Source organism: Gopherus flavomarginatus, chromosome 7, assembly GCF_025201925.1.
Source record: "Gopherus flavomarginatus isolate rGopFla2 chromosome 7, rGopFla2.mat.asm, whole genome shotgun sequence".
Classification (NCBI taxonomy): domain Eukaryota; kingdom Metazoa; phylum Chordata; order Testudines; family Testudinidae; genus Gopherus; species Gopherus flavomarginatus.
In genome coordinates, this window is record NC_066623.1 from 7,533,205 (window position 1) to 7,556,440 (window position 23,236).

The following is a 23,236-nucleotide window of genomic DNA, read 5'->3' on the forward strand; positions in this document are numbered from 1 at the left end:
ACGCTGGCTTGTTCTGTCCTAGTGAAACTAGATTCACGCTACGTCGGAGACTTAAAGTGCCACTCTGCTCGGGTGCCATTGTAAAAATAGCCCCTTCTTGCTCGATGGACCTGTCCTTTTGTGTATGCCGGTTCCACTCATTTTAGCGATAAAGATACCATTAGAGAACATTTTTATTCCTGTTAGCTCTGTGAGACTGAGTGAATTGCAGTTTCAATTCCATTTCCTGAATCAACAGAATTAAGTAAACAGAAGTGTTCCCGTCAGTTACTCCGGTGCAAGCCCACTGAAGACAAGGGGGTTGCACGAATGCCACTGAGGGCAAATTTTGAAGATTTAAGGGATGCCCAGATATGACTGAGGGCACAATGTAGCCTGAAGCTCTTGTTATTGGTGATATGTGACCAGGAAAGGACCCAGCTCAGCTCTCTGAGTCCAAGCCGAGTTTGCAGGACAGGCAGCTAGAACATACATTGTCCTACTTGTGCATTCATGAGGCACAATGAACATGGAACTCCACAATGCCTCCCTGAGCCACCTTTCACAGCAGAGCCACCTTTTAACAGAGCCCAAGACTCTGTGACAAGCCTACAAAACCGTTTTCAAAAGCCATGGACATTTAGAGCAAAGAGACTTGGAATTCCCCAGTCTGCACCTTTGGTTAGAGAGATGGGGCTAAATGCATCATGTAAATTTCATCTCCCACCACCTCCTGATCCCTCTGAACCCCAGGAGGAAGGCTATAAGTACTGGTCAGGGTTTCACGGTATATCCATCAAGACAGATTGCTCGGTGGATGTGTTAAATCAGCACAGTCCCTGGTTCCCTTGGCCACTCTCTCTTCCCAGCACCACCTACTTTGGAAGCTGCACTGTCCCCATGTGGGCATCCCTGGCACCACAACAGCCTCCCTTCCTCATGCACCTCCTGCTGCTTGGGCTTTCCCCCTGCATCTGCACAGGTGTCATTTGGTTTAGACTCGGGAATGAGTCTGGGCCAAAAAGTATCAAGAGTCTTTATAAGTAATTAAGCATCTGATTCTGGATCCTGATTGGTAGAGAAGACAACCAGCTTCTTGGTCCTTTGGTGAGCATGCCACAATGCCATGAAACACCTAGAAACACAGGAACTGCCAGACTGGACCAGAACCAAGGTCCATCTAACCCAGTAGCCTGTCTCTGACAGTGACCAATACCAGGGACTTCAGAGGGAGGTGTAAGAATCTCACAGTAGGCAGGTGTAGGATAATCTGCCCCCACATTAGGTCTCATCCTGGTCTCTGATAGTTAGAGATTGGCTTACACCCTGAAGCATGAGGTTTAACATCCCTTCCAAAAGAGTTGTTAGCGTGAACTATTTTAATATCTGTGTACAATTCCTGAGACTTCTCTTGCTCCCTATATTGTCAGGCACCGGGACCGCTGTGGAGGTAGGAGAGGGGTCTTGCATCATTCAACAGGGACCTCTGTGGCTAATTAGAGGAACTATAAAGTCCTTCCAGCCTTCCTCTGCCAAACAAGGTCTCTGCAGCACAGAGCTTTCAGGAAGGGAAATCCTCTGCTAAAGACAAATACAAAGAGGAAGGCATGGCATCTCCAATGCCATGGGACAGGAACCCTATCATGGGCTAGCGTCAGCTGATATCGAATTGTGCCCTCTGAGGGCTCTTCATCTAATTTCTTTTCTTATCTTTATCTAATTTCCTCCTCCTAGTTCCTTGCTTAAAGAATCCAGCTATTGGTGGTAATTGCTCTCTCTCTGAGGCAGGGTCTGATTTCGCAGAGCGAAACCTTCAGCGTAGAATATACGATAGTGTTATTTTTAATGAGAGTGCTGTTGTGTCGAGTTGTGTGAGTGGATTTTTGCACACAGATGAGAGTCTGTGTGTATCCCAGGCTCCATAAATCCTAGACCGTGTATAATGACACACTTGTATTTCACGCCTGGAGTTTTCTTCATGTTCCCTGGCACTTTCTCCTTGAAGGATAGAGAGCAAACTCTGGTGTCCTCCTTGGGTTTGATGAACATTTGCAGTCAGAGCTCTCCACAAGCAGATTAGAGCCGGCTTGTAAGGAGCTTGTTGGGCAGCCCCATATAGAAAAGGTTAGAGGAACTAGCATTGAGGGACTGCTTGAATAAAAACACACGCTGAGAGCCTCTGCCAGGGTGATTGGCTGCAGGGAGTCCCAGCTGGTATGAAAGGGAGGGAAAAAGACCCAGCGGCTGGATTTAAGGAAGTTCAGCTTGAGTTTGTAGCTTTCCCTTTGTTTGATCGCTTTTCCTCTCTCCTCATTTTCTTTCTTCCTTTTTCTTTCCAATACACCATGTTCCTCTTTCATTTCTCCTCTCCACTCCATTTATCACATCAGAGCCTGAGTCAGCTTCTGCCCGACATGAGGTAAGGACAAAATATGTCATTTCTAAGGGCTTGTCCACACTACCCGCCAGATCGGCGGGCAGTGATCAATCCAGTGGGGGTCGATTTATCGCGTCTAGTATAGATGTGATAAATTGATCGCTCTCCCGTCGACTCCAGTGCACCACCAGAATGAGAAGCACAAACAGAGTCAGTGGGAGAGCATCAGCTGTCGACTTACCACAGTGAAGATACCGTGGTAAGTAGATCTAAGTACGTCGACTTCAGCTACGCTATTCACGTAGCTGAAGTTGTATATCTTAGCTCGACCCCACGCGGTAGTGTAGACAAGCCTTTAAATGTTGTCTATATGGGAAATACTGGAGAAATGGATCCTTTCTCTTTAGCTCCTGGGCTAATCCTCACCCTGGAATCAGTATTAGTGAGATAAAGTCATGGGAACTAGAGACGGGTAGACTCCCTATTGAAAGTGAACTGATATTTGAGAGCATGAAATTCCCCGTGGAGGTGACCCTATGGCAATGGGATATATCCACCTTCCTGTGTGTCACTGGCGGTGCTAATGGAGCTATATGGTTTCACCATCGCACTGCACCCTTTCCTCCCCACGAGGAGCAAGATGATTCCTCCAGTGGCGTTCATGGCCTGCACTTCCAGGCGTGTGCAGACATGGGCTGGGCACACCTTATCTGGCTCTCCTGGGGGAGAACAGGGACAGCTGTCTGGTGCCTGGGGCCCCCTTTTCCCAATCCACACAGGAGACATAGGGAAAAAAGATGGCCCTAGCAAGTGAGGGTAGTAGCCACACTCCTGTGCGAATGAAGGGCAGGCTGAGTAAGGATGAACAGCCCCCCAGGTTCTGCCATTCCTGGTCACTGACTAACCTTTCCCTTTGTTTCTGTAAAGAGGGCAGCACCCGCTGGAGTGGTCGTGGCCTGGGGACCTGGTGGACCCTGACCAGGGTGAAAAGGAGAACGAGACAGTGGTATTGGTGAACCTCAGTGACGGCCGGACCATCAGGGAGGAGGATTGCGAGGGCACCAACACAAAGCCCTACTGCAAGGTCTTAGTGCTGACAGGGACCCAGGCTAATGACACAGGCTACTACAGGTGCTACTACAAGTACATCAGTGCCAAAATCGAGGGCACCACTGCGATCAGCATCTACGTGTTTGTGAGAGGTAAGAAGCCAGTGACTGTGCAGCTTCACCTGCTGTAATCCAGACCCGGCTTGGGTGAGCTCATGGGCTGGCCCACATGCTAGCCTTAAAACCCTTCATGGGAAGTAGCTATCGCAGCAGGTGGGGAGGACTAGCCCAAGGCGAAGCGGCTGAGTGGTTAGATTCAGTGTGCATGGGAAAGGGTCACCTGCCTTCTACAAGGAGACTAACAAGCACAGGTTTAGAACCGGACAACATAGGGATCTGTATAAACTCCCCAGTTCTACCACTTCACCTCCATCCTGACCTGAAGTACCCTTGCTAGTCCTCTCGCACAGCTCTGCCAGTGCACCTCGCTTCTGTTTGGCAGAGCTCCCTGTTAGGTCAATCCCAAGCGTCTCTTCAGCGTAGGCTGGCAGCCCCCCACGCTGGCACGTTAAGGGTACAGCTGCACCACCAGTGCAGGTAACACTCGTAGGCATACCCACACTAGTTTTAACCTAGCTAGCACAGGTAACGGTAGTAGTGTAGACGTGGCAGCACAGACTTCAGCATGAACTAACTGCCCCAGTACATACCCGGGGCCCCGGCGGGCTTGTGCTGAGGTGACTATCCTGTACTAAAGCCCTAGCCACTGTGCCTCCACTATTAGGGTTACCCATGCTAATTGACTAAAGCGAGCACTGATATGCCTGTCCACACTGCATTTGCTGTGTAGACACGGTTAAGATTACATAGCTCTGTGAATAATACAGGGACATGGCAGCATCACTGTACCTGAGAAAGTTCTGCGGTGTTAGAGTTTGCCTGGCTACGGGAATACGTACAAGCTGGGATGGATGGGGTGGGTGGTAAGAAATTACTCTCCGTATGAAAGATCACCATTGGCTGGTGGCATCCCTGGTCATCTGGGTGAAGAGGAGCAATTGTGTTTGCCTACTTGCATCAGGGCTTTCAAACCCTGGATATGATTAATCTAGGGCTGTCAAGCAATTTAAAAAACCAATCATGCGTAATCACGCAATTAAAAAATTAATCATGAGATTAATCGTGCTGTTAATAATAGAATGCCATTTATTTACATATTTTTGATGTTTTCTACATTTTCAAATGTATTGATTTCAATTACAACACAGAATATAAAGTGTACAGTGCTCATTCTATATTTTTTATTACAAACGTTTGCACCCAAAAAAAAAGAGAAATATATTTTTAACTTCACCTCATACAAGTACTGTATCATGAAAGTTTAACTTACAAATGTAGAATTATGTATAAAAAAACCCTGCATTCAAAAATAAACAATGTAAAACTTTAGAGCCTGCAAGTCCACTTGGTCCTACTTCAGCCAATCTCTCAGACAAACAAATTTGATTACAATTTGCAGGAGATAGTGCTGCCCGCTTCTTGTTTATAATGTCACTTGAAAGTGAGAACAGGCATTCGCATGGCACTATTGTAGCCGGCGTCGCAAGATATTTACATGCCAGATGCACTAAAGATTCCTATGTCCCTTCATGCTTCAACCACCATTCTAGAGGACATGTGTCCATGCTGATGACAGGTTCTGCTCAATAACAATCCAAAGCAGTGCAGACCAATGTAGGGCTGCTCAGAGGATTCAGGGGGCCTGGGGCGAAGCAACTTCAGGGGCCTCTTCCATAAAAAAAGTTGCAATACTAGAGAATACTATATTCTTGTGGGGGCCCCTGCAGGGCCCAGGGCCTCGGGCAAATTGCCCCACTTGCCCCCCCAGCAGCCCTGGACCGACGCATGTTCATTTTCTTCATCTGAGTCAGATGCCACCAGCAGAAGGTTGGTTTTCTTTTTTGGTGGTTCGGGTTTTGTAATTTCCACATCGGTGTGTTGTTCTGTTAAGACTTCTGAAAGCATGCTCCACACCTCATCCCTCTCAGATTTTGGAAGGCACTTCAGATTCTTAAACCTTGGGTCAAGTGCTGTAGTTATTTTTACAAATCTCACATTGGTACCTTCTTTGTGTTTTGTCAAATCTGCTGTTAAAATGTTCTTAAAATGGACATGTGCTGGGTCATCATCCGAGACTGTTATAACATGAAATATATGGCAGAATGAGGGAAAACAGAGCAAGAAACATACAATTCTCCCCCAAGGAGTTCAGTCACAAATTTAATTAACACATTGGTTTTTTAACAAGCATCATCAGCATGGAAGCATGTCCTCTGGAATGGTGTCCGAAGCATGAAGGCATACAAATGTTTAGCATATCTGGCATGTAAATACCTTGCAACATCAGCTACAAAAGTGCCATGTGAACGCCTGTTCTTAATTTCTTAATTGTAAATAAGAAGCAGACAGCAGTATCTCCCGTAAATGTAAACAAACTTATTTCTCTTAGCGATTGGCTGAACAAGAGGGAAGACTGAGTGAACTTCTAAGCTCTAAAGTTTTATATAGTTTTGCTTTTGAGAACAGTCATGTGACAAAAAAAAAATCTGTATTTGTAAGTTACACTTTCCCGATAAAGAGATTGCACTGCAGTACTTGTATCAGGCGAATTGAAAAATACTATTTCTTTTGTTTATCATTTTTACAGGGCAAATATTTGTAATACAAAATAATAAGATAAAGTAAGCACTGTACACTTTGTATTCTGTGTTGTAATAGAAATCAATACATTTGAAAATGTAGAAAAACATCCAAAAATATTTAATAAACTTCAGTTGGCATTCTATTGTTTAACAGTGCAATTAATTGTGATTAATTTTTTTTAATCGCAATTAATTTTTTTGAGTTGATCGCATGAGTTGACTGCAATTAGTCGACAGCCCTGGATTAATCACAACACACAGACAGTAGTGAGAGTCAGTCTGACTGAGTGAGGGATAAAGACAGAAATTCAAGGAAAGCTTGATAACGATGACAGAAATATGAAAAAAGTCCAACCTTGCTTTCAGGCAGCAACATGTCTTCCAGCAGCAGCTGGACAGAACTGAGTTCACACCTCCTCTCTTGAAAGGTTCCTCTGTAAACATGCTCATCCTCTTGTCTGCAAAAGGCTTTTGGAATCCAGAGGGCTTGGAAAGTGGGGCGAGGGCCATTTCCCCATGCTGAGAGCAAATCAATATCCGTCCACTTCTGGGGGATTGCTGAAGCTCCGCTCCGGCCAGGATTCAATTACATTGGTGCCTGGGGTGATTGTTCCAGTCGGACTGGAATGCAGGAATTTTCAGCTCTGCCGTGCCCTAGAAGCAGATCACTGGGCCTTGGAGAAGCTCTATCTGTAAAATACATAAATAAATAAAACAGTTAGCCTCTGGTCTACTAGCGGGCTGTCAAAGAAACAGAGCCGGACTAACTGTAATGCTCAATATCGTGCTGGACCGACAGACTGAAGAGAGCAGGACACAGTGCAGCCAGATGGTGTGCAACCCAGCAATACACTACTCTGCCAGTGTATTTCAGCCCTGATATGTAATACCTCTTTCTATGTCAATCCTGGTTCAGGATCCCCAAAAACCTCTGCCAGTTCTATCGGTCTAGATATGTAGCCCTCTCTTCTCTTCAGGACTGGCAGGCTGTCTCTGCTCAGAGGAGCAGTCTTGACCTCCTCTGAGTAGAGACAGCCTGCCAGTCCTGCAGAATTCTGGGGTGTTTTATGGAGAGGCAGACTGTCCTCCCAGGATGAAACTGAGACTGTCCCACTCAAGCATGAGACCTAATTCAAATCTGAAGGTCTGCAGAGGCGAAAGACTGATGCACAAACTCTCTGCATCCCGCCAAGTTCATCCCACACTCCCCCGCTGCAAGGCTTAAAATGGATGCTGTTAAGATTAAGGTCTGTCCACTGGAAACTGTTGGCTTAGTTCAACTATACCATTATTTCTCCCTCTTTTAGCCAGTGCCGTTGTCATAAGACAGGAGTCATGATAATGAGAGACAAAATTTTCAAAAGGCCCAGATCAGTGCCAAAAAGTGACACACAATTCTGGCTGCATCTGAGCGTGCAGTTACTGCAGTGGCAAATCAGATCAATCTATACAGCTGATAGTGAGGATGGATGGTCTTGTGGTTAAGGCACTAGACAGCAGTCTAGAAACGGAGGTTCAATTCCTGGCTTTGACACACATTCCTAAAGGTGAATTGCTTGACCTTTCTGTGGCTCAGTTCCTTGTCTGTAAAATGTGATATTTTCTCTTGTCACAGGTGTGCTGGGAGGCTGATGCATAAATGTGGGTTGGTGGCTCAGATGACAATAGCAAGGACTGTATAAGTACCTAGCTAGATGGCTGGTTGGGTGTCTAGCTAACAATGTGCACAATTTATACCTGACTTACATGTGTAAAGTAAATCATGTGCATTTGCAAGAGCCTTTTTTGCATATGGATTTTGACATCCATTCTTAAAACTTTGGCCTATAATTTTTAAACCCTAGAGAATACTTGGAATTTGACGTGTGACCGGGGAATGTTTCCCCACTCCCCTCAACATCCCCATTGGCGAGTTGCCAGTTGTAGGATTTCCAGATAAAGTTCTGCTCTTGTCCATCTGAGTTGTTCTGTGTTCTGTAGCTCCATCCCAAGAACTAGGGAGGGCTGATTTATTTGTTGGAGAAGTCCAGAGAGATGGTGATCAAACCACTAATTTATCGCTCAACATAAATTTTCACATTAGAGCTCTCTGTAGAATCAACGGGAGGATGTCTGTGCTGTGATAGAACCGTGGGACCTTCTATTGCTTTGATCTGACCATCTACACTCAGCACTAAAAATTAACACTCTACAGGTCTTCTCTCTCCCTGTGTGTGTGTGTGTATGTGTGTGTTGTTATTTTATTATTACACTTTTTTAGTGAATGCTGTAAACATACAGAGTGCCTATAACAAACAGAACAGGATGCAGCCCCTGTCTCAGAGGGCTTAGTATCTATGGCTGATGAAGATGCTAAATGAGTCCCAGCCCACCCATTATGACAGCCTTATAGACAACACGTGATGTGGTCAGACAAGAAAATGAGAACACAAATCACAGTCTCCTTGGCAGTGATCCACCTAGTAACTGGGTTCTTTGCTGCCATCTGAGAGCTCAGAGGAGACCTCATGGTGTCTCACCTGCGATAGTTATTCCCTTCCCCTTCTCCAAAACTCTGCGAAGGGCCAGTGACAGGAATCAGGGCTGTGTTCAAATTCACAAACAAATCTGCACCCCTGAGCACAAAGACAGCAGACTTGTAGGGCAAAGAGCCCGTGAAAATGAACCAATAGGTGCTCCATGCAAATTGAATTTAAAACAGAATACCCCTAAGTCTAAGCTTCATGATCCTAAATTGGGCGCCGTGGCAACCTTCGTCTTTGATGTTGAGTTGCCGTGCCACAGTGTCTGCAGCAGCTATAGCTATTCCCTCTTTTGAAGTGGAGTGAAAGACCACAGTATATCTGATACCACTGTGCACTGAGGGCTGGCAAACACCCACCTTTTAATGGCAATCGTTGTCATATATTATACCAGTGGCAGCCAATGGGATGGGCTTATTCTGGCTGGGCCCACTCAGACACTGGTGCAGGTCTCAAACTCCTGGCAAGTTGCAAGCGTGGCTCTCAGTTGAGCAATATTTGGGCACTTCTGTTTTAAAAATACCACTCTAGTGGTTGGGTAATGAGGAAAAAGGGTCACAGGCATCTTAACCCATGGCCCTACATAAGGTGCTATGCCAAGGGGACCTTCATCTCCCTTGGAAGTTATGGTTATAGTCTCTGTAGGGACCCAGGTAAATATAGTAATAGATTTTAAGGCCAGAAGGGACCATTGTGATAATCTAGTCTGACCCAACAATTCAGTTCACCCAGCAATTCATGCACCAAACCCAGGACTTTTTGAAGATCTACCACAACCCTAAGTAAGAAATATTCCCATAGGCCAAATGGGCAGATTGCACAAGTGAAGCCAGACAAGATCAGATACAACACAGACATTTCAAAGGATATTGCCTTCACTTTGGAGTGACACTGGCATCAGTGTAGATTCTAGACATGGGATATGTAGGATCTGGTCCAGAGTTAGAGTGGCCAATTAAGCATATGCGGCTGGTGTTTGCAGAGCACCAAATACCCAACTGAGCAGCTGGTGCTGATATTTCAGAACAAATCCTTCCATAACAAACTCAAAACAACAATAGCCAGCAGCAGAAGAGACTTGGCAGGAATTCCCATCCCAAATATTAGTTGTCTCCTATTCTAATCTTGCCTCAGTCCTTCATATGAACATCAGTGGCTATTCTTCATGTGCATCCTGAAGGCACTATTATGTAAAGCCACAATGATGAAGTAACCCCTAAAACTGAACCTTTTGGCAGGAGCATTTAACAACAAAGAAATTCATGGGAGAAAAACACTGCAAAGTCCCCGTATTGGCAAGGGCAACAGAAAAACCCTGTGCTTCAGCGCAGGTGAACATGAGAGACAGCAGTGCAAACTTCCCGCTTTGCCCCTGCCAGTGAGCCCGGTAGGGGAACACCTATTAGGGATGAGAAGAGAGTTTGGTCTCTAGGCCTCTGCAGTTCTTGTTAAGGTATCCCAGGATTGACCCTGGGACTTAAAAGCACGAGTCTCTACTGCCCAAACTATAAAACACGGGTTGTGCAGCACAAAAGTTGTAGCATCTGTGTATGTGGACTAGCTGCTCGAGGGTGACAGTGGCCACATGGTGTTTGTGTGAGTTACATTGTCTTTGTTATGACTGAGACTGCCCAAAAGAGGCCTAATTGTGGTAATGGATTATATGTGAACCCATGTCCACTAGAACTTATTGCACACATAGTACAGTGGTTGCCATTTAAAAGTCAACATTCGCCAACGGACACCACACGGTTACATCTGTTATTTCCTATTCTAACTATGGGCAGAGGAAAGACCAAATAATGCATCTTAGACAAGGTTGGGAATCTCTATCTTTTTACTTAGATTGTAAGCACCTAGCATAAAGGGGACCTGGTCCATGACTGGGGCTCCTGGGTGCTATCACAATCCAAATAATAATGGCAACCACTATATGCCAGCAAACAGGCGTCAGCTGCTCTCAGCTCTCTCTCACTGTGGCCCTTGGCTGGATTTGAATGGATGATTAGGAAGTGAAAATCTCTGTAGCCCATTCCCAGTCTGCTGGATCATCCAGTTATACAGTCCCGCTGTTTGGAGTGACATCAGAAATGCTGAGTCATGAAACAGTGTTTACAGAAAACATTATCCGTGCTACAGAAATGGACCCCCCCCCATGTCATTGGAAGTGCTGTATGCACTAGTGGTTAGATGTGTCCCTGACGTGTTGGACCTTCTCTCATTTGATCCAGGCAGTATGCTGAGCAGAACAGAGAGAGCAGCCCCTCCATGGGGCGCTTGTTTCTTGGATCTTCCTTTGGAGGCCCTCACTAGGATCCCCGTGTGGCTCTGACGGGCCTGGCCTAAGAAACTGCATTTATTAAACAGCTTCAAACATTAATTCTGTGTACTTGGTGTTTTTGCTCTTCCTGTCAATATTTGTGCTTGTGAAAGTTGAGAGGAGGTTGGGTGGAAGCCCTGGAAATCTCAGCTCATTTGTTTATCTACCGGGCGGGATCTCCACAGGATGACATCTGCATGCCATTGGGCTGCAGATCACCTCCTCCTCGGGCCGGAAGGTCGTGCTGGCTGCCTTTACTCTGAGCCTGCACATCCCGGCTAGCTCTGTCCAGTGACACAGAGCCATTTGGGTGTTAGGGGAAGAGCCAGCCAGGAACTGAACTGAGGTGAAGAAGAGCCTGTTTCACAAAGTCCCCCTGAGGTAGATTTGAACCAAGGGCCCAGAAAGAGAGACCTGTAGAGAGCTGGGAGGGGCGATCACTTCCTAAATTTACAAAAATTCAGAAAAACCCAGTCAACTGCCATGGCAATTGGGCTGAGAGGAGACACCCAACATGTACAACCCTGACTGGCTGGATGAAGGGTGGGGTCTCCCGTAACGAGGAGGCTCATAGTGATATCAGAAGATGAATTGCAGGCTAGGCCTGAATTTCAGAGATTCCTTGCATTGCCTCTAGCAAGTTGCTTTGCTTTGCCTTTGATTGCTCACTTGGTGTCTGCTGGATGCTGAGAGGCTGTTCAGTGGCAAGTCACCCAAGTCTTAGGTACAAGGAGTCTTTTAAACTTTCCAGCCAGGGGCGGCTCCAGGCCCCAGCACGCCAAGCGCGTGCTTGGGGCGGCAAGCCGCGGGAGGCGCTCTGCCGGCGCCGCGAGGGTGGCAGGCAGGCTGCATCCCGCAGTTTGCCTGCGGAGGGTCCGCTGGTCCCGCGGCTTCGGTGGACCTCCCGCAGGTCCGCCAAAGCCGCAGGACCAGCGAACCCTCCACAGGCAAACCACCAGAGGCAACCTGCCTGCCGTGCTTGGGGCGGCAAAATCCCTAGAGCCGCCCCTGTTTCCAGCCCCTGAATAGTCAGGATGTCTGGCTCAGCAGCGCTACCTCTGGCAAGCTTTTGCTGAGTTAACAAATGCCTGAAATTCACCTTTTTCCTGTTTCTCCCCCTTCTGTTCTTCTCCTGCCTCTGTTTATTCTTTCTTTTCTTTACTTCTCTTTCTCAGATTTCGAGCAACCATTTATCAACAGACCCGAAACACTCCTCATCAACAAGAAAGAGAACACCTGGGTGCCCTGCTTGGTATCCATCCCAGATCTTAACATCACCCTGTTCTTGGTAAGAGACCTGCCTGGATGAGGCTCCTGTATAGACAATATCTCCTTTATTATGCATTTTTAATTGGCTGAAAAGGAGCAGAATAGACATTGCAGGAGCTGGAAAATGCACAGGGTGGGTTTTCCATGGAAAATGCAAGCCGCCAGCTTCCTCATTTTCTGTGTTGACCCAAGCTCTGCTGACCAGCTGCTTTGGGCATTCCCTTCAGTGTGGCCTGTGGGTTTCCTGCTAGATCTGCTCCTCTTCCCTGAAGTTGTAAAATCTTTGTTTAGTAGCATTTCCCAGTAGCATCCAGACCTGTTCATTGTTGTCTCTGCTACCTTTAGCTCCTTGGTCTTCAAACACCTTTGGTGGTCAGTGTTCCCAAGGGACAGGCGCCTGTACTTGTGGGGACTGCTGATTAAAAACAACTCTATTATCAGCTTGCTCTGTGACTTTTTTACAATGCTAATACATCCTTCCAGGATGAGCATTACTATTGTGCAAAGGCCTCCTGGGACGCTTTGGGGGCCAGGGGCCTTTCCCTTGCCCGGGAAGGACCCCACATGAGGTCAGCCTTCATCCCATTTGGGCTTATGGTTGGGGAATCAGCAGCAATTTCCTTAGTTATCACTATCTGTTTCCATTCCTGGAAGTTCCAGTCCCATTCTGCAGACTGTGAGCTTAACTGCATGGATACTTTTATGGTCACTTCCCAGGCAGCAGAGGATGCTGGGATTCCTATAGGACAAAGAGGTGGGGGGAAGAGAGGGCAGGAGTCCAGTGTGGTGTGACGCTGCATTTATTCTGCCCAGCCAACAAAAATGGAATGTGTTAGCCTTGGAAGAACAGGGGATTGGCGAGGGAATGCTGCCACCATGTTCTTCTGCAAACAGTTTGCAAAATGTTGCTTTTTGCAGCCAAGCTCCATTATCTACCCAGACGGGAGAAGGATTCTCTGGGACAACAAGAAGGGGATGCTGGTCCCCACCCACCTGATCAGGGACTCCTTGTTTGTTCAGTGCGAAACCATCATTGACAAGAAACTCTTCAGGTCCAATTATTTCATTGTGCACGTCACAGGTGAGGCTGGAACAGGGCAGCAGGTCGCTCTAGAATTTCAGCTTCCAGTGAAAAAAGAAAACTAGTTTTCTCCTCAAAAACTTGGCGAGAGAAATGACGGGATGTACTGGTGAGGCTGCAAATGGGCAGATGGTGATAAGTTCTTAGCAGGGTGGTGAACTTGCCCATTCATTTTAGTGTGGGTGGGTTTCAGAGTCTGTTTGGGAACATTTCATTGCAAATTAATTCTTGGTGACCCAAAACACACCACCCAGCCTGGAATCACTGGCGCTTAGAAAAGTGAGGAATTCCTCATGCAATCTAAAGGGCTCCTTTTCTAATTTAGGAAGGCATCTTTTCAGTGACCACTTAAGGGGCCAGATCCCGATACCTTTACTCACACTGAGTGGCACCTTACCCCTTAAGCTGTCCCATTGGATTCAGTGGGACTAGTCATGGAGTAAGGTATTACTCAATTGAAGGGTATCAGAATCTGACCCTTAGAGATTCGGTTAAGTGCAAATGGGGCAGTTTTAATGGCGCTGCAGTTCTCAAATCTTGTGTTCTAGAGGTGAGTCTCAGCAGAGTATGATGGCAGTATCCTCGCCCAGCGGTCTGTGCTATATGACATTATGTTGGATTTATAGTATTCCAGCTGTATATATGCAGCACTCCATTCTGTAGCATGCACTCTATGATTCCCTTACAACTGTCTGCATCGGTAACAGTCAGTGACCAGGCAGCGCTGGACGTGGAGAAAGGTCACTTTCTCCTTCCTTTTGGTGTTGCTGCTTTACCCATCACTGTCCCCTTCAGGCGCAAATGTCCATAGAATGAAGTAGGGACAGGGAGGTGAAGGGACGATGGGTTGGGCTGAATTGCAAGCCCCAGGGAGCCGATGTGCATTGTACAGAGAGTTCCAGATCCCAGTGTCAAAGAGTTAATGGCATTTCTTTAGCTTAGAGATGTATTTTTCTCACCTTCTTTATATCAGGGAATGAGCTGTATGATATCCAGTTGTTTCCTAAGAAGGCCATGGAGCTACTAGTGGGAGAAAAGCTGGTCCTCAACTGCACAGTGTGGGCTGAGTTTAATGCTGGAGTAAACTTCCAGTGGGATTATCCTGGAAAACAGGTACATGTAACTTTCCCTTGTCCCTCAGCTGCACCCCCCACAAACCTCATTTATTAAGGAACAATCTGTGCTGGCTGTTTCTACAGGATGTCTGCTCAGACCTGCCTCTCTAGGCAATTCAGTTACTCTTTCTGTGCTGTCTTAAAGAAATCAGTGGCCGATAAGCAGGATGTGTGGTCCCCAAGCTTAATGCTCATCCTGTTCCCATCTCAGTTAGTGAGCTGGGAAGGGGTTCGCCAGCCAGTAAACTCCTTTCAGAGCTGTCAATGAGAGTTAAATACCAATTGTGCTGTGACGTCATTGGCTGAGGCAGGGCATCCCATTTTGATGGTGTGACTAGGTTGCTATTCACCAACTTTCCCATTTTGCCACTCTGCAGCAGAAGCTAGTTAACAAAACAATCTTTGCTCCCTCTCTCCCATCCCAAAAAATAATTGCTAGTTTGTGGTAACTTTAACTACAGAGGAGCAGGTTTGCAGGGAGAATAGCCACAGACCAGCTTTCTCTCTGCAGAATATTATTCAAGGGTGATATCATCTTGTAGGCTTCAAGGAATTACAGTAGTGAGGGGGCTCTGCAGACTGATTACGCTCTGCCCCAGGCGACTGGCCCACAGATTGGAGTGGAGCCTGTGATAACAAAGGACCTGTTGCAAGACTATGACGTGTATTTCTAGGCCCATAGGAATGGCTCTTTGCCAGCCCAATCATGCCTCAAGGGCTGAAGCAGTTCTTGGCGCTGCCCATCTTTTAGACAATGACTCAGGAAGAAGTAACTGAGGAAGACTGAATGCTCCTGGCAGCGAAGAGCCTCACATGTAACCCATCCAAACTGTCTCTGTTCCCTTGATTTATCTTTTAACCCCCTTCCACCTCTTCTTGGCAGATGCACCGGGCTGTCACTGAGCTGCCTGAGAGGCGCTCCCAGCAGACGCACACTGAGCTCTCCAGCATCCTGATCATCCAAAACGTGAGCCAGCAGGACCTGGGGAAATACACGTGCATGGCCAGCAATGGGGAGCAAACATTCAAGGAGAGCATCGATGTCATTGTGCACGGTACAACGGGTTTCTGCTTTGTCAAGACAGCAGGAGTGGGGCAGTGGGCAGAGAGGCCAAAAACAGACAGCCAAGGAGAAGAGAATTCTAAGAATTATCAGGAGGTGTTTTGTTCACTAATATGCCGGAGAGCTATTTTTGAAGCATTGCTTGTTGCGTGCGATCTAGAGGTTAGAGGATCCCCGTGACCCAGGGACCCTTGAATTCCACTAACAGCTAAGCTACAGACTCAATGTATGTGACCCTCCCTTCACCCCCACAAAGTAAGTCATTCAACCGCTCTGTGCCCATGTCATCACTCTGGACAGCTGGGTGTGAAATAGCATGAACCTCACTGCAAGGCAAACACCTACTTGAGCTGAGACATCCTTGGCAATAAATTACAAATACACCTATGTGCCTGCGCATCACCACACAGTGCCCATGTGATCCTGGGGGTGGGCTCACCCCCATACAAGTGCACGCTGCAGAGATGTGTATGTGTAGCCACACACGTGCACAGACAAGCATACACTTGTACAAACACACTTGGAGACGCACAGTCACATCACTTTATTGACAAGGCAAGGTAGTGTAGTTTAGTGGATAGCGCATTGGGGTAGAACTCGGAAGACCTGGGTTCTATTCCTGGCTTTCTATTAGTCTGCTGGGTGCTATGGGCAGGTCACTTCACCTCTTTGTGACTGTTTGTTTCCCCATCTGTAAAATGAGGATAATGATTCTAACCGTCTTTGAGATCTGCTGATGAAAAGCATGAAAAAAGAGCTGGGTACAGTATTATGAATGTCTCAGAAAGTCTCCTTCTCGGGTTGCTGGGCAAGCGGCATCTCTGCCGCTGTGACAGCTCAGCAACTTGACAGGTCTCTTTCTGCTTCCCTCCCCTCTACCCCTTTTTGTCTTGTCACCTGTCTGCGTGGCCCTGCTTTTACAGAGAAGCCCTTCATCAATGTGGAGTGGAGGAAGGGGTCAGTGATAGAAGCCACAGCAGGAGACGAAGTCGTGAAACTGCCAGTGAAGGTGGTCGCCTATCCCCCGCCAGAGTTCCAGTGGTAACCCACCTTTCTTAGCCTGTGTCCCCCAGCCTTCATGCCCATCCTTGACAGAGGGGGGTATAGGGAAGGGGTGCTGGGGGGGGGGGACTGGGGTTAACAAGAGTCTTGCAGAAATTCCTTGCAGGAGGGGAGATATCCCTATGCCACTCTGCAGCAGAAGGAGCTGGCTGATACGGTTGGCCTGAGGATCCCAGCAATTTCTACTGATGGAAAAGCTCTCCCTTAGCTCTTTCCCAGCCAACTGGCAGCCAGCCAAGGAAGAAAACCTTCCTAATTGGTCCTCGCATGCAGTCTTCTGGTTTTGGCCACATTCTGCTCTCTCGTCGTTCGCTTTTCTCCTCCCGCCGCACCTGCACCCACAGGGCTGCCCAGCACTCCCTGCTGCTGTGCAGCACCTGCCCTCACACACAACAGGGCGGAGGCCTTCCTGGGGTTGGGAGTGGGGCAGTGGGAGAGGGGACGGTAGGTTAGGTCCTGGAACCTGGCATGTAGACAGCAAAGATTCCAGTCTGCACTGAGCAGAGGGGCCTAACTGAACTCCCGTGGGAGCTCCGTTGGTGCTGCCTCTCTCCTGACCAGCCAGCTGGGGTCGCTGCTGCAGCCTGGAAGAGAAAGGCTGAAGGTCTGATTCTCCACTTGTCACCAATTGCACCGATGCCAAGCAGGTGTAATAGGCTAACAACCAGAATTCCCCACTCACACCAGTAGTGGTATTTTTCACCCATCCTGACCTGGAGCATTCTTACTTCTAGGAAGGCGAGCTGCCCCCTAACTTGTTTTCTTGGGAAACCTGGTAAGTCCTCTCTGAAAGGGCTCCCAGCATTAGTGACCAAAGTCCGCTGAGCACATTTTGCTGCCAGATGGCTCCCAGCATTAACGCCTGCAGGCCTCTGACTATATTTCAGTAGGACTATACCTCTCTGTCTATGCATTTGCTCTCTATTTCCCCACAGGTACAAGGACGGCAAGTTAATTCCCAACAAGCAATCTCCCTATTCGATGCAGATCAAAGATGTGTCAGAACAGAACTCCGGGACTTACACCTTAGTTTTATGGAACAGGCTGGCTGGGCTGGAGGAGCGCATTAGCCTCCAGTTAATAGTCAACGGTAAGGAAGGATAAGGCAGAAAATGGTGGGAGGCAACTGGCCAAGAGACCTTCCTGCTGTTCTTAAACCCAGTGGGCCAAACTCATTCCTGGAGTAACTCCCCTGAAATCATTAGCCAGTTGTATTTAATTCACCAGGGGATGTCACTAGTCTGTAGCAGTCCAAGTTTATACCTCTCCTCTTTCCTCATTCCACCAATTGTAGCTAGATAATGACACCGTGGCCTTTTCAGTGTGAGCTAGTGGACAGAGCACTGGAGTGGAACTCAGGAGACCTGGGTTTTATTTCCATCTCTGCCACTGCTGGGTGACCTTGGGCAAGTTCACTTCCCATCTCTGTGACTCAGTTCCTTCATCTCTAAAATGCTGATCCCCTTTCTAAAGTGCTTTGAGATCTACTGACAAAAAGTGCTAGATAAGAGCTAGGTATTATTATCATCAGAGATTTCTCTGTCACTGAACATGGAGAAATATAGAAAAAGAAGGTGACCTCTTTTCCATGAGCAATCCTCCTTGTCTTCATGCACGTCTAAATTCTGATACTGATGAGCTGGAATTTGCAGCTGTCTCCCTGATCTGGTTTAGAAAAGCTCCTATAGGAAGAGCTGATGGAGGATGGTGAGTGACACTGATTCCGACTAGGACTTTGTGTCAAGGCAGAATAGAAACTTGATACCTTGGGTTTATATCCATGTTCCCCAAGGTACTTGTGCCAGATTCACCCCAGTGCAATTCCGTGGACCTCAGTGGAGTTACAACAGGGATGAATGTGATCCCTCGTGCATCCCTGCAATATGGCAGAGCATGGAATTCTGGGATGTGAGGGGTGGGGATGGTCTAACCCTAATTAAAGTATTTTTGGCATCCCCTGTAACTGAGAAAGTGAGGCTTAAGAGGTACAGGCAGGAATGGACTGGAGTGCAGGGCTGCGAGGAGCTGCTTTGATACATGAAGCAATTGGACAGTGGCACCAATGAAGTCTTGTAGAGGAAGAATTCGCTTTAAATGTTGCTAAGTATAACTTAAGCCTGCTTGCACAGCACCTCTACAGTGGGCCCAAGAGCTCCACAGATTAAAAGCAGTTGTTTTAATTCATTGCACCGCCTGGATCCTCCCAGCAGGTCACTGCGTCTAGACCCAGTTGCCCTGAAAGCCAGGGTGTTCTGGTGACCTCTCTTTTTATAGCCCAGAACAGGAAGGATGTTCTGTCGGGCGTGGCGACTCAGCAAAAGGGACTGCAGTGCTGATGCCAGATTACAAATATTGTCATTCTGCTGATTTCAGTTCCTCCGCACATTCACGAGAAGGAAGCCTCTTCCCCGAGCATCTATTCCCGTAGGAGCCACCAGGCCCTCACCTGCACAGTCTATGGCATCCCAGCACCAGAAGTGATCCAGTGGCAGTGGAGGCCATGGAGCCCTTGCCGGATGTTCTCACGACGTAGCCTGTAAGTGCTCTTCCTCACCATCTTGGCCCTGGCTTCCTAGCACTAGGTGCCAAGATCTCAGTCATATCACTCAGGAGAAGGCCTTGGGCCTATTCAGTATACACAGAGCCAGTAGCCACTCAGAACTAAGCTATGCCATTTGGCTGCAGATCTGAGTGATGCGTGGCGTGTGTTGGGTGTGATTTGTTGGTTGGGGGGAGGCAGTGTTGTCTGTCGGTTAACACAGGGAGTCAGGGTTCTAGTCCCAGCTAAGTCACTCAGTGATTTTGGTTACATCACTTCACCTCCCTGTGGCTCAGTTTCACCATCTGCCTGGGCACAAAGCTCCAGCCCAGCATTTGCCTGTGACACACTGAGGTGAAATCTGCAGTATCCAATTGATACGGATCTGCCTCAGCCTGTTCATTCGCATTGGATATGGAGGAAGAGATGCTGAGCCTACCTGAAACAGACTTTTGGAGCATTCCTGATGTGTCACGTGTAACCCCTGACAGCCTCTAACACAGAGCCTCGGCAACTTTCTCCTGACTCCTCATCCACCTACTTCCAATGCTTCCAGTGAGGTCATGGACCTCTCAACACTCTGACATTTGCCATAATAAGACCTAACACTTTACAACATTAACTGATCCTTACATTATCCCTGTCAGGCAGCTGAGTATTATTATCCCCATTTTACAGATGGGAAACTGAGACAGAGAGTGCAAGTGACTCATTCAAGGCCACACCATAAACCGGTGGCAGACCCAATGTCTGGTGAAATCCTCTAGACCATGCTGCTTTTGCAGTAGGCCAGTGAAATACAAAGTACTAGGAAGCCAAAGGGTTTTCTCTTGCTTCATTCCTACTCTGAGGGGCAAACACTAACCCAGCATCTTACAGGTGATAAGCATCAGTGACCAATGACTTATGTAGAATCTAGAATCAGATCTGGCTTCCCGCATGTCTCCTATTAGAAAGGTCAAAGTTAGAAGTCTGTGGTGTTTCAGTTTGGCATCTAAGTGGTTAACCTCTGAAGTGGGAAAAGAAACATCCTAAAGAGGAATCAGAAAGCTGCTGTCTCTGCGAGGGCTAGGAAGGGCAGCCCAAAATGTCCCTGGATCCTTACTGCAGAGCTCTGGGTACTGGACGGAGGGGTCTCTGAGTGAGGAAACACCTGTTGCTTAGGTGACCCGTGTCCTATCTGCACCTAGCAACCCTGATGCTGCATTACTGGATGTGTTCATTTCAATTCATGTTGCTAGGGGGAGCAGGAGAATTTCATAATTATTCTTGGAGTGCTGGTCCTAATGTGTATTCCATTGTGAGGTACACGCGCGCTCCAGGTGCCTGAGACAGGAAGATTTTTGCTAGCAGTGTCTGTTAGTTTCCGCCTGCACTCTTCCTCTCTTTGTGCTCCTGACCGCCTCTCCAGTTCCTTTCTTCTGCCACATGGTCTGAGACATAACCCTCCCTTGTTCACGAAGCTAACCACCTGACATCGAATCTGTAAATGTTGTAAAATATAAATGTTGTTAGTTAGGTATTCGTTTTTGAGTTAGTTTAGTTAGTTAGAATTCAGGATTCTCCACAGACACACACACTCCCAGTGCAGGACACAGATTATGCCTGGGATTCCAGGCTTCCAGAACTGTATGTCCTACCCTCAGTCCTGCCCGGTTACTGACAACCAGCATCAGAGGTGTGTATGCTGCCTCAGAAAAGCAAAAAGCCATATCTGTCACTCCTTTCCCAGCCAAACCCGGCAAGTGACAGAGTTCAGATTTAGGAAACATCTCATAGAGTAGCAGCAGAAAGAGTCCTGTGGCACCTTGTCGACTAACAGATGTATTGGAGCATGAGCTTTCGTGAGTGAATACCCGCTTCGTCGGATGCATGTCATACTTGACATCTCATGGAGTGTGCTATGAGACCCCAGTCTGATCCAGGCCGAGCAGAGCCACCTGTACAGTGGGCAGAGGCGTTAAAGAACACTCCACCTGGCACTACCACTTCCGAGAGAGTGGTAGGCAAAGACAGAGCCAAAGACTCCTCTTCTCAGGCTCACCACCAGGACAGGGAGCCATCTCAAAAGCCTAAAGAGAAATCCCCCACCTCTACGAGGAGGGCTGCATCGCCAATGCCTTCTAAGTTGGATGATTCTTCATGCCTGGCTCCAGGAGGCTCAAGGACGCACAGGAGTCGTGATATGAAGAATAAGGGTTCCCTCCACCTCACCACCATTAACAGGAGTGGGACCATTGTTGCCAAGCAAGGAGAGAAAAGAGCCAAGGCCGGGACAATCGCTGGTACCTGCCAAGGTCAAACACTAAGAACTTTGTCATGCTGTGTGGAGTGGCTCACAAGTATGTATGCCAGCCTTGGGGCAGACTCTCAAAGAGCAGGGCAGAACTCTCAAAGTGGTTGTATGTTCTATAATTAGGTTTCACCAACCCAGTATCATGTGTGAACTCCTAAAGCAGTGTGACAGTCTAGCCACAGCCAGTCCCTTTGTCCATTCCAGGCTATTTTGCCTCCCAGGCAAGCTGCACTATGTGATAGGTGGTCACTTTCCACCAGAAAGCACACCAATATTCAGGTTACTCCCAGTCCCAAAGTACCAGTCACTTACCCCAGGTCATTTGTACTCAGATCTCAAACCAAAGACAATGCCTGTAGCCAATCCTGTAATAAACTAACTAAACATTTATTAAGTGAGAGCAGAAATAAGAGAATTATGTAAAGGTTAAAACAGGAAAAACACACACACAAATGAGTTACAGTCTTCAATTTATAAAAGTAAGAGAAGTGTCTATTATAAGCAGGTCTATGCATCCTTTAGGGCTGACCCATGTCGAGCAGCATGGGGATCTCTTGCTTACATTTAGGAATCTTTGGCCCTCAGAGTCTAGACCAAGTTTCTCCTTGTCAGGGACTTTTTATTCCCCAGATTGCAAGCTGATGGGATGAGTTCATGTTTCCCCTTCCTGGAGAGAGTTAGGAATGCAATCAACAAGATCTCTGTCCTTTGTTCCACAATGCCTCCTTTGCTGTCAATGGGCCATCTTGTATGCAAAACAAGCACTTTACCTTAATTAATGCTGCTTTTTCCTGTTTGGTGAGTTACACAATTACAAAGGATTACAATGCAAACCCTCAATATACCTTTTTACCATGGGATACGGAGATTATAAGCAGTATCCTATGAGCATTCCATAAAGTCTAAACATTAAACACATTCTTATTAAGCTAATATCCATTTTAACTTTACTAACACAGAGATAAACCAGAGTGGTTTCCTGCTGTGCATTTATCAGTGTACAGTGAGGCCCTGGGCCTTGGCATGAGCTGGCATATGGTCTGCCAGCGTCACAAAGCCCATGCACCGTCGGTACTGACACGCTCACATAAGGAAATGCTGGCTTCCAAGGGCCGTTCTATGCCAGCTCTAAAGGTGCACAGAGAGAAGACTCTTCACACCCCAATGACTGGTGATAGGTGCACTACTCCACACGATATCATAACCCTTCCAGATCCAGAATCTTCCCTCCTATCAGTCCTTGCAAGGGAGATTCTGACACCCTCTCTCCATGAACTCTACAGGACAGGTCAATCCCCGATTCCTTCTAACAGTCGAGGTATTTCCATATCAATAGTACAGATAGCACCACCATTGGAGGAGGCCACATTTTCCTCTTTGGGGGAATCTGACATGGGGGAAAGACTGACATCACCTCCAGTGAGAGAAGTGAGCCCAGATAGAGGATTCAGAATCACCTAGGCCTGCAATGACCTTGTAAGAAGGGGTGCCCCCACACCCTGACCATGATACGCTATGCCTTGGGGACCTCCTCAACCTATGTTGGATCCCTCTCACTGGCTGTACTGGGGACCATGAGACTCATAAATGCAATATTCTGAATCAGAGTGGTCTCTGCGTGAATCACACCATTCCTCCCCCTCCAGAGATCAACCAGAGCTCTCTCAGGAACCCATGGAGAGGAGGAGGAAGAGCTGGACTGATGGTCCCAATAGGAGTACCATCATCATCTCCTGATGAGGTGATTGCTGTGGCCCCATCACCTCCACCAGATGACCACAGTGTCCAGAGGCTACCTCACAGGCTGCAGATATTTGCGGAGCGTGGGACCTAATGAAGTAGTGCTCCTTGTTAATCAAGCC

The 23,236-nt window shown here is 47.4% G+C and overlaps 1 protein-coding gene across 2 annotated transcripts in view; it reads left to right on the forward strand.

The window, feature by feature from the left end:
* The window catches only part of FLT4 (fms related receptor tyrosine kinase 4), a 101,888-nt gene that overhangs the window by 46,898 nt on the left and 31,754 nt on the right, over window positions 1-23,236 (forward strand). For both annotated transcript variants that reach the window (XM_050961498.1, XM_050961499.1), the window contains exons 3-10: window positions 3,284-3,558; window positions 12,125-12,237; window positions 13,137-13,299; window positions 14,273-14,412; window positions 15,298-15,469; window positions 16,401-16,518; window positions 17,475-17,629; window positions 18,913-19,075. In XM_050961498.1, the coding sequence (XP_050817455.1) occupies window positions 3,284-3,558; window positions 12,125-12,237; window positions 13,137-13,299; window positions 14,273-14,412; window positions 15,298-15,469; window positions 16,401-16,518; window positions 17,475-17,629; window positions 18,913-19,075 (1,299 nt within the window). The remainder of the gene's footprint in view (window positions 1-3,283; window positions 3,559-12,124; window positions 12,238-13,136; window positions 13,300-14,272; window positions 14,413-15,297; window positions 15,470-16,400; window positions 16,519-17,474; window positions 17,630-18,912; window positions 19,076-23,236) is intronic.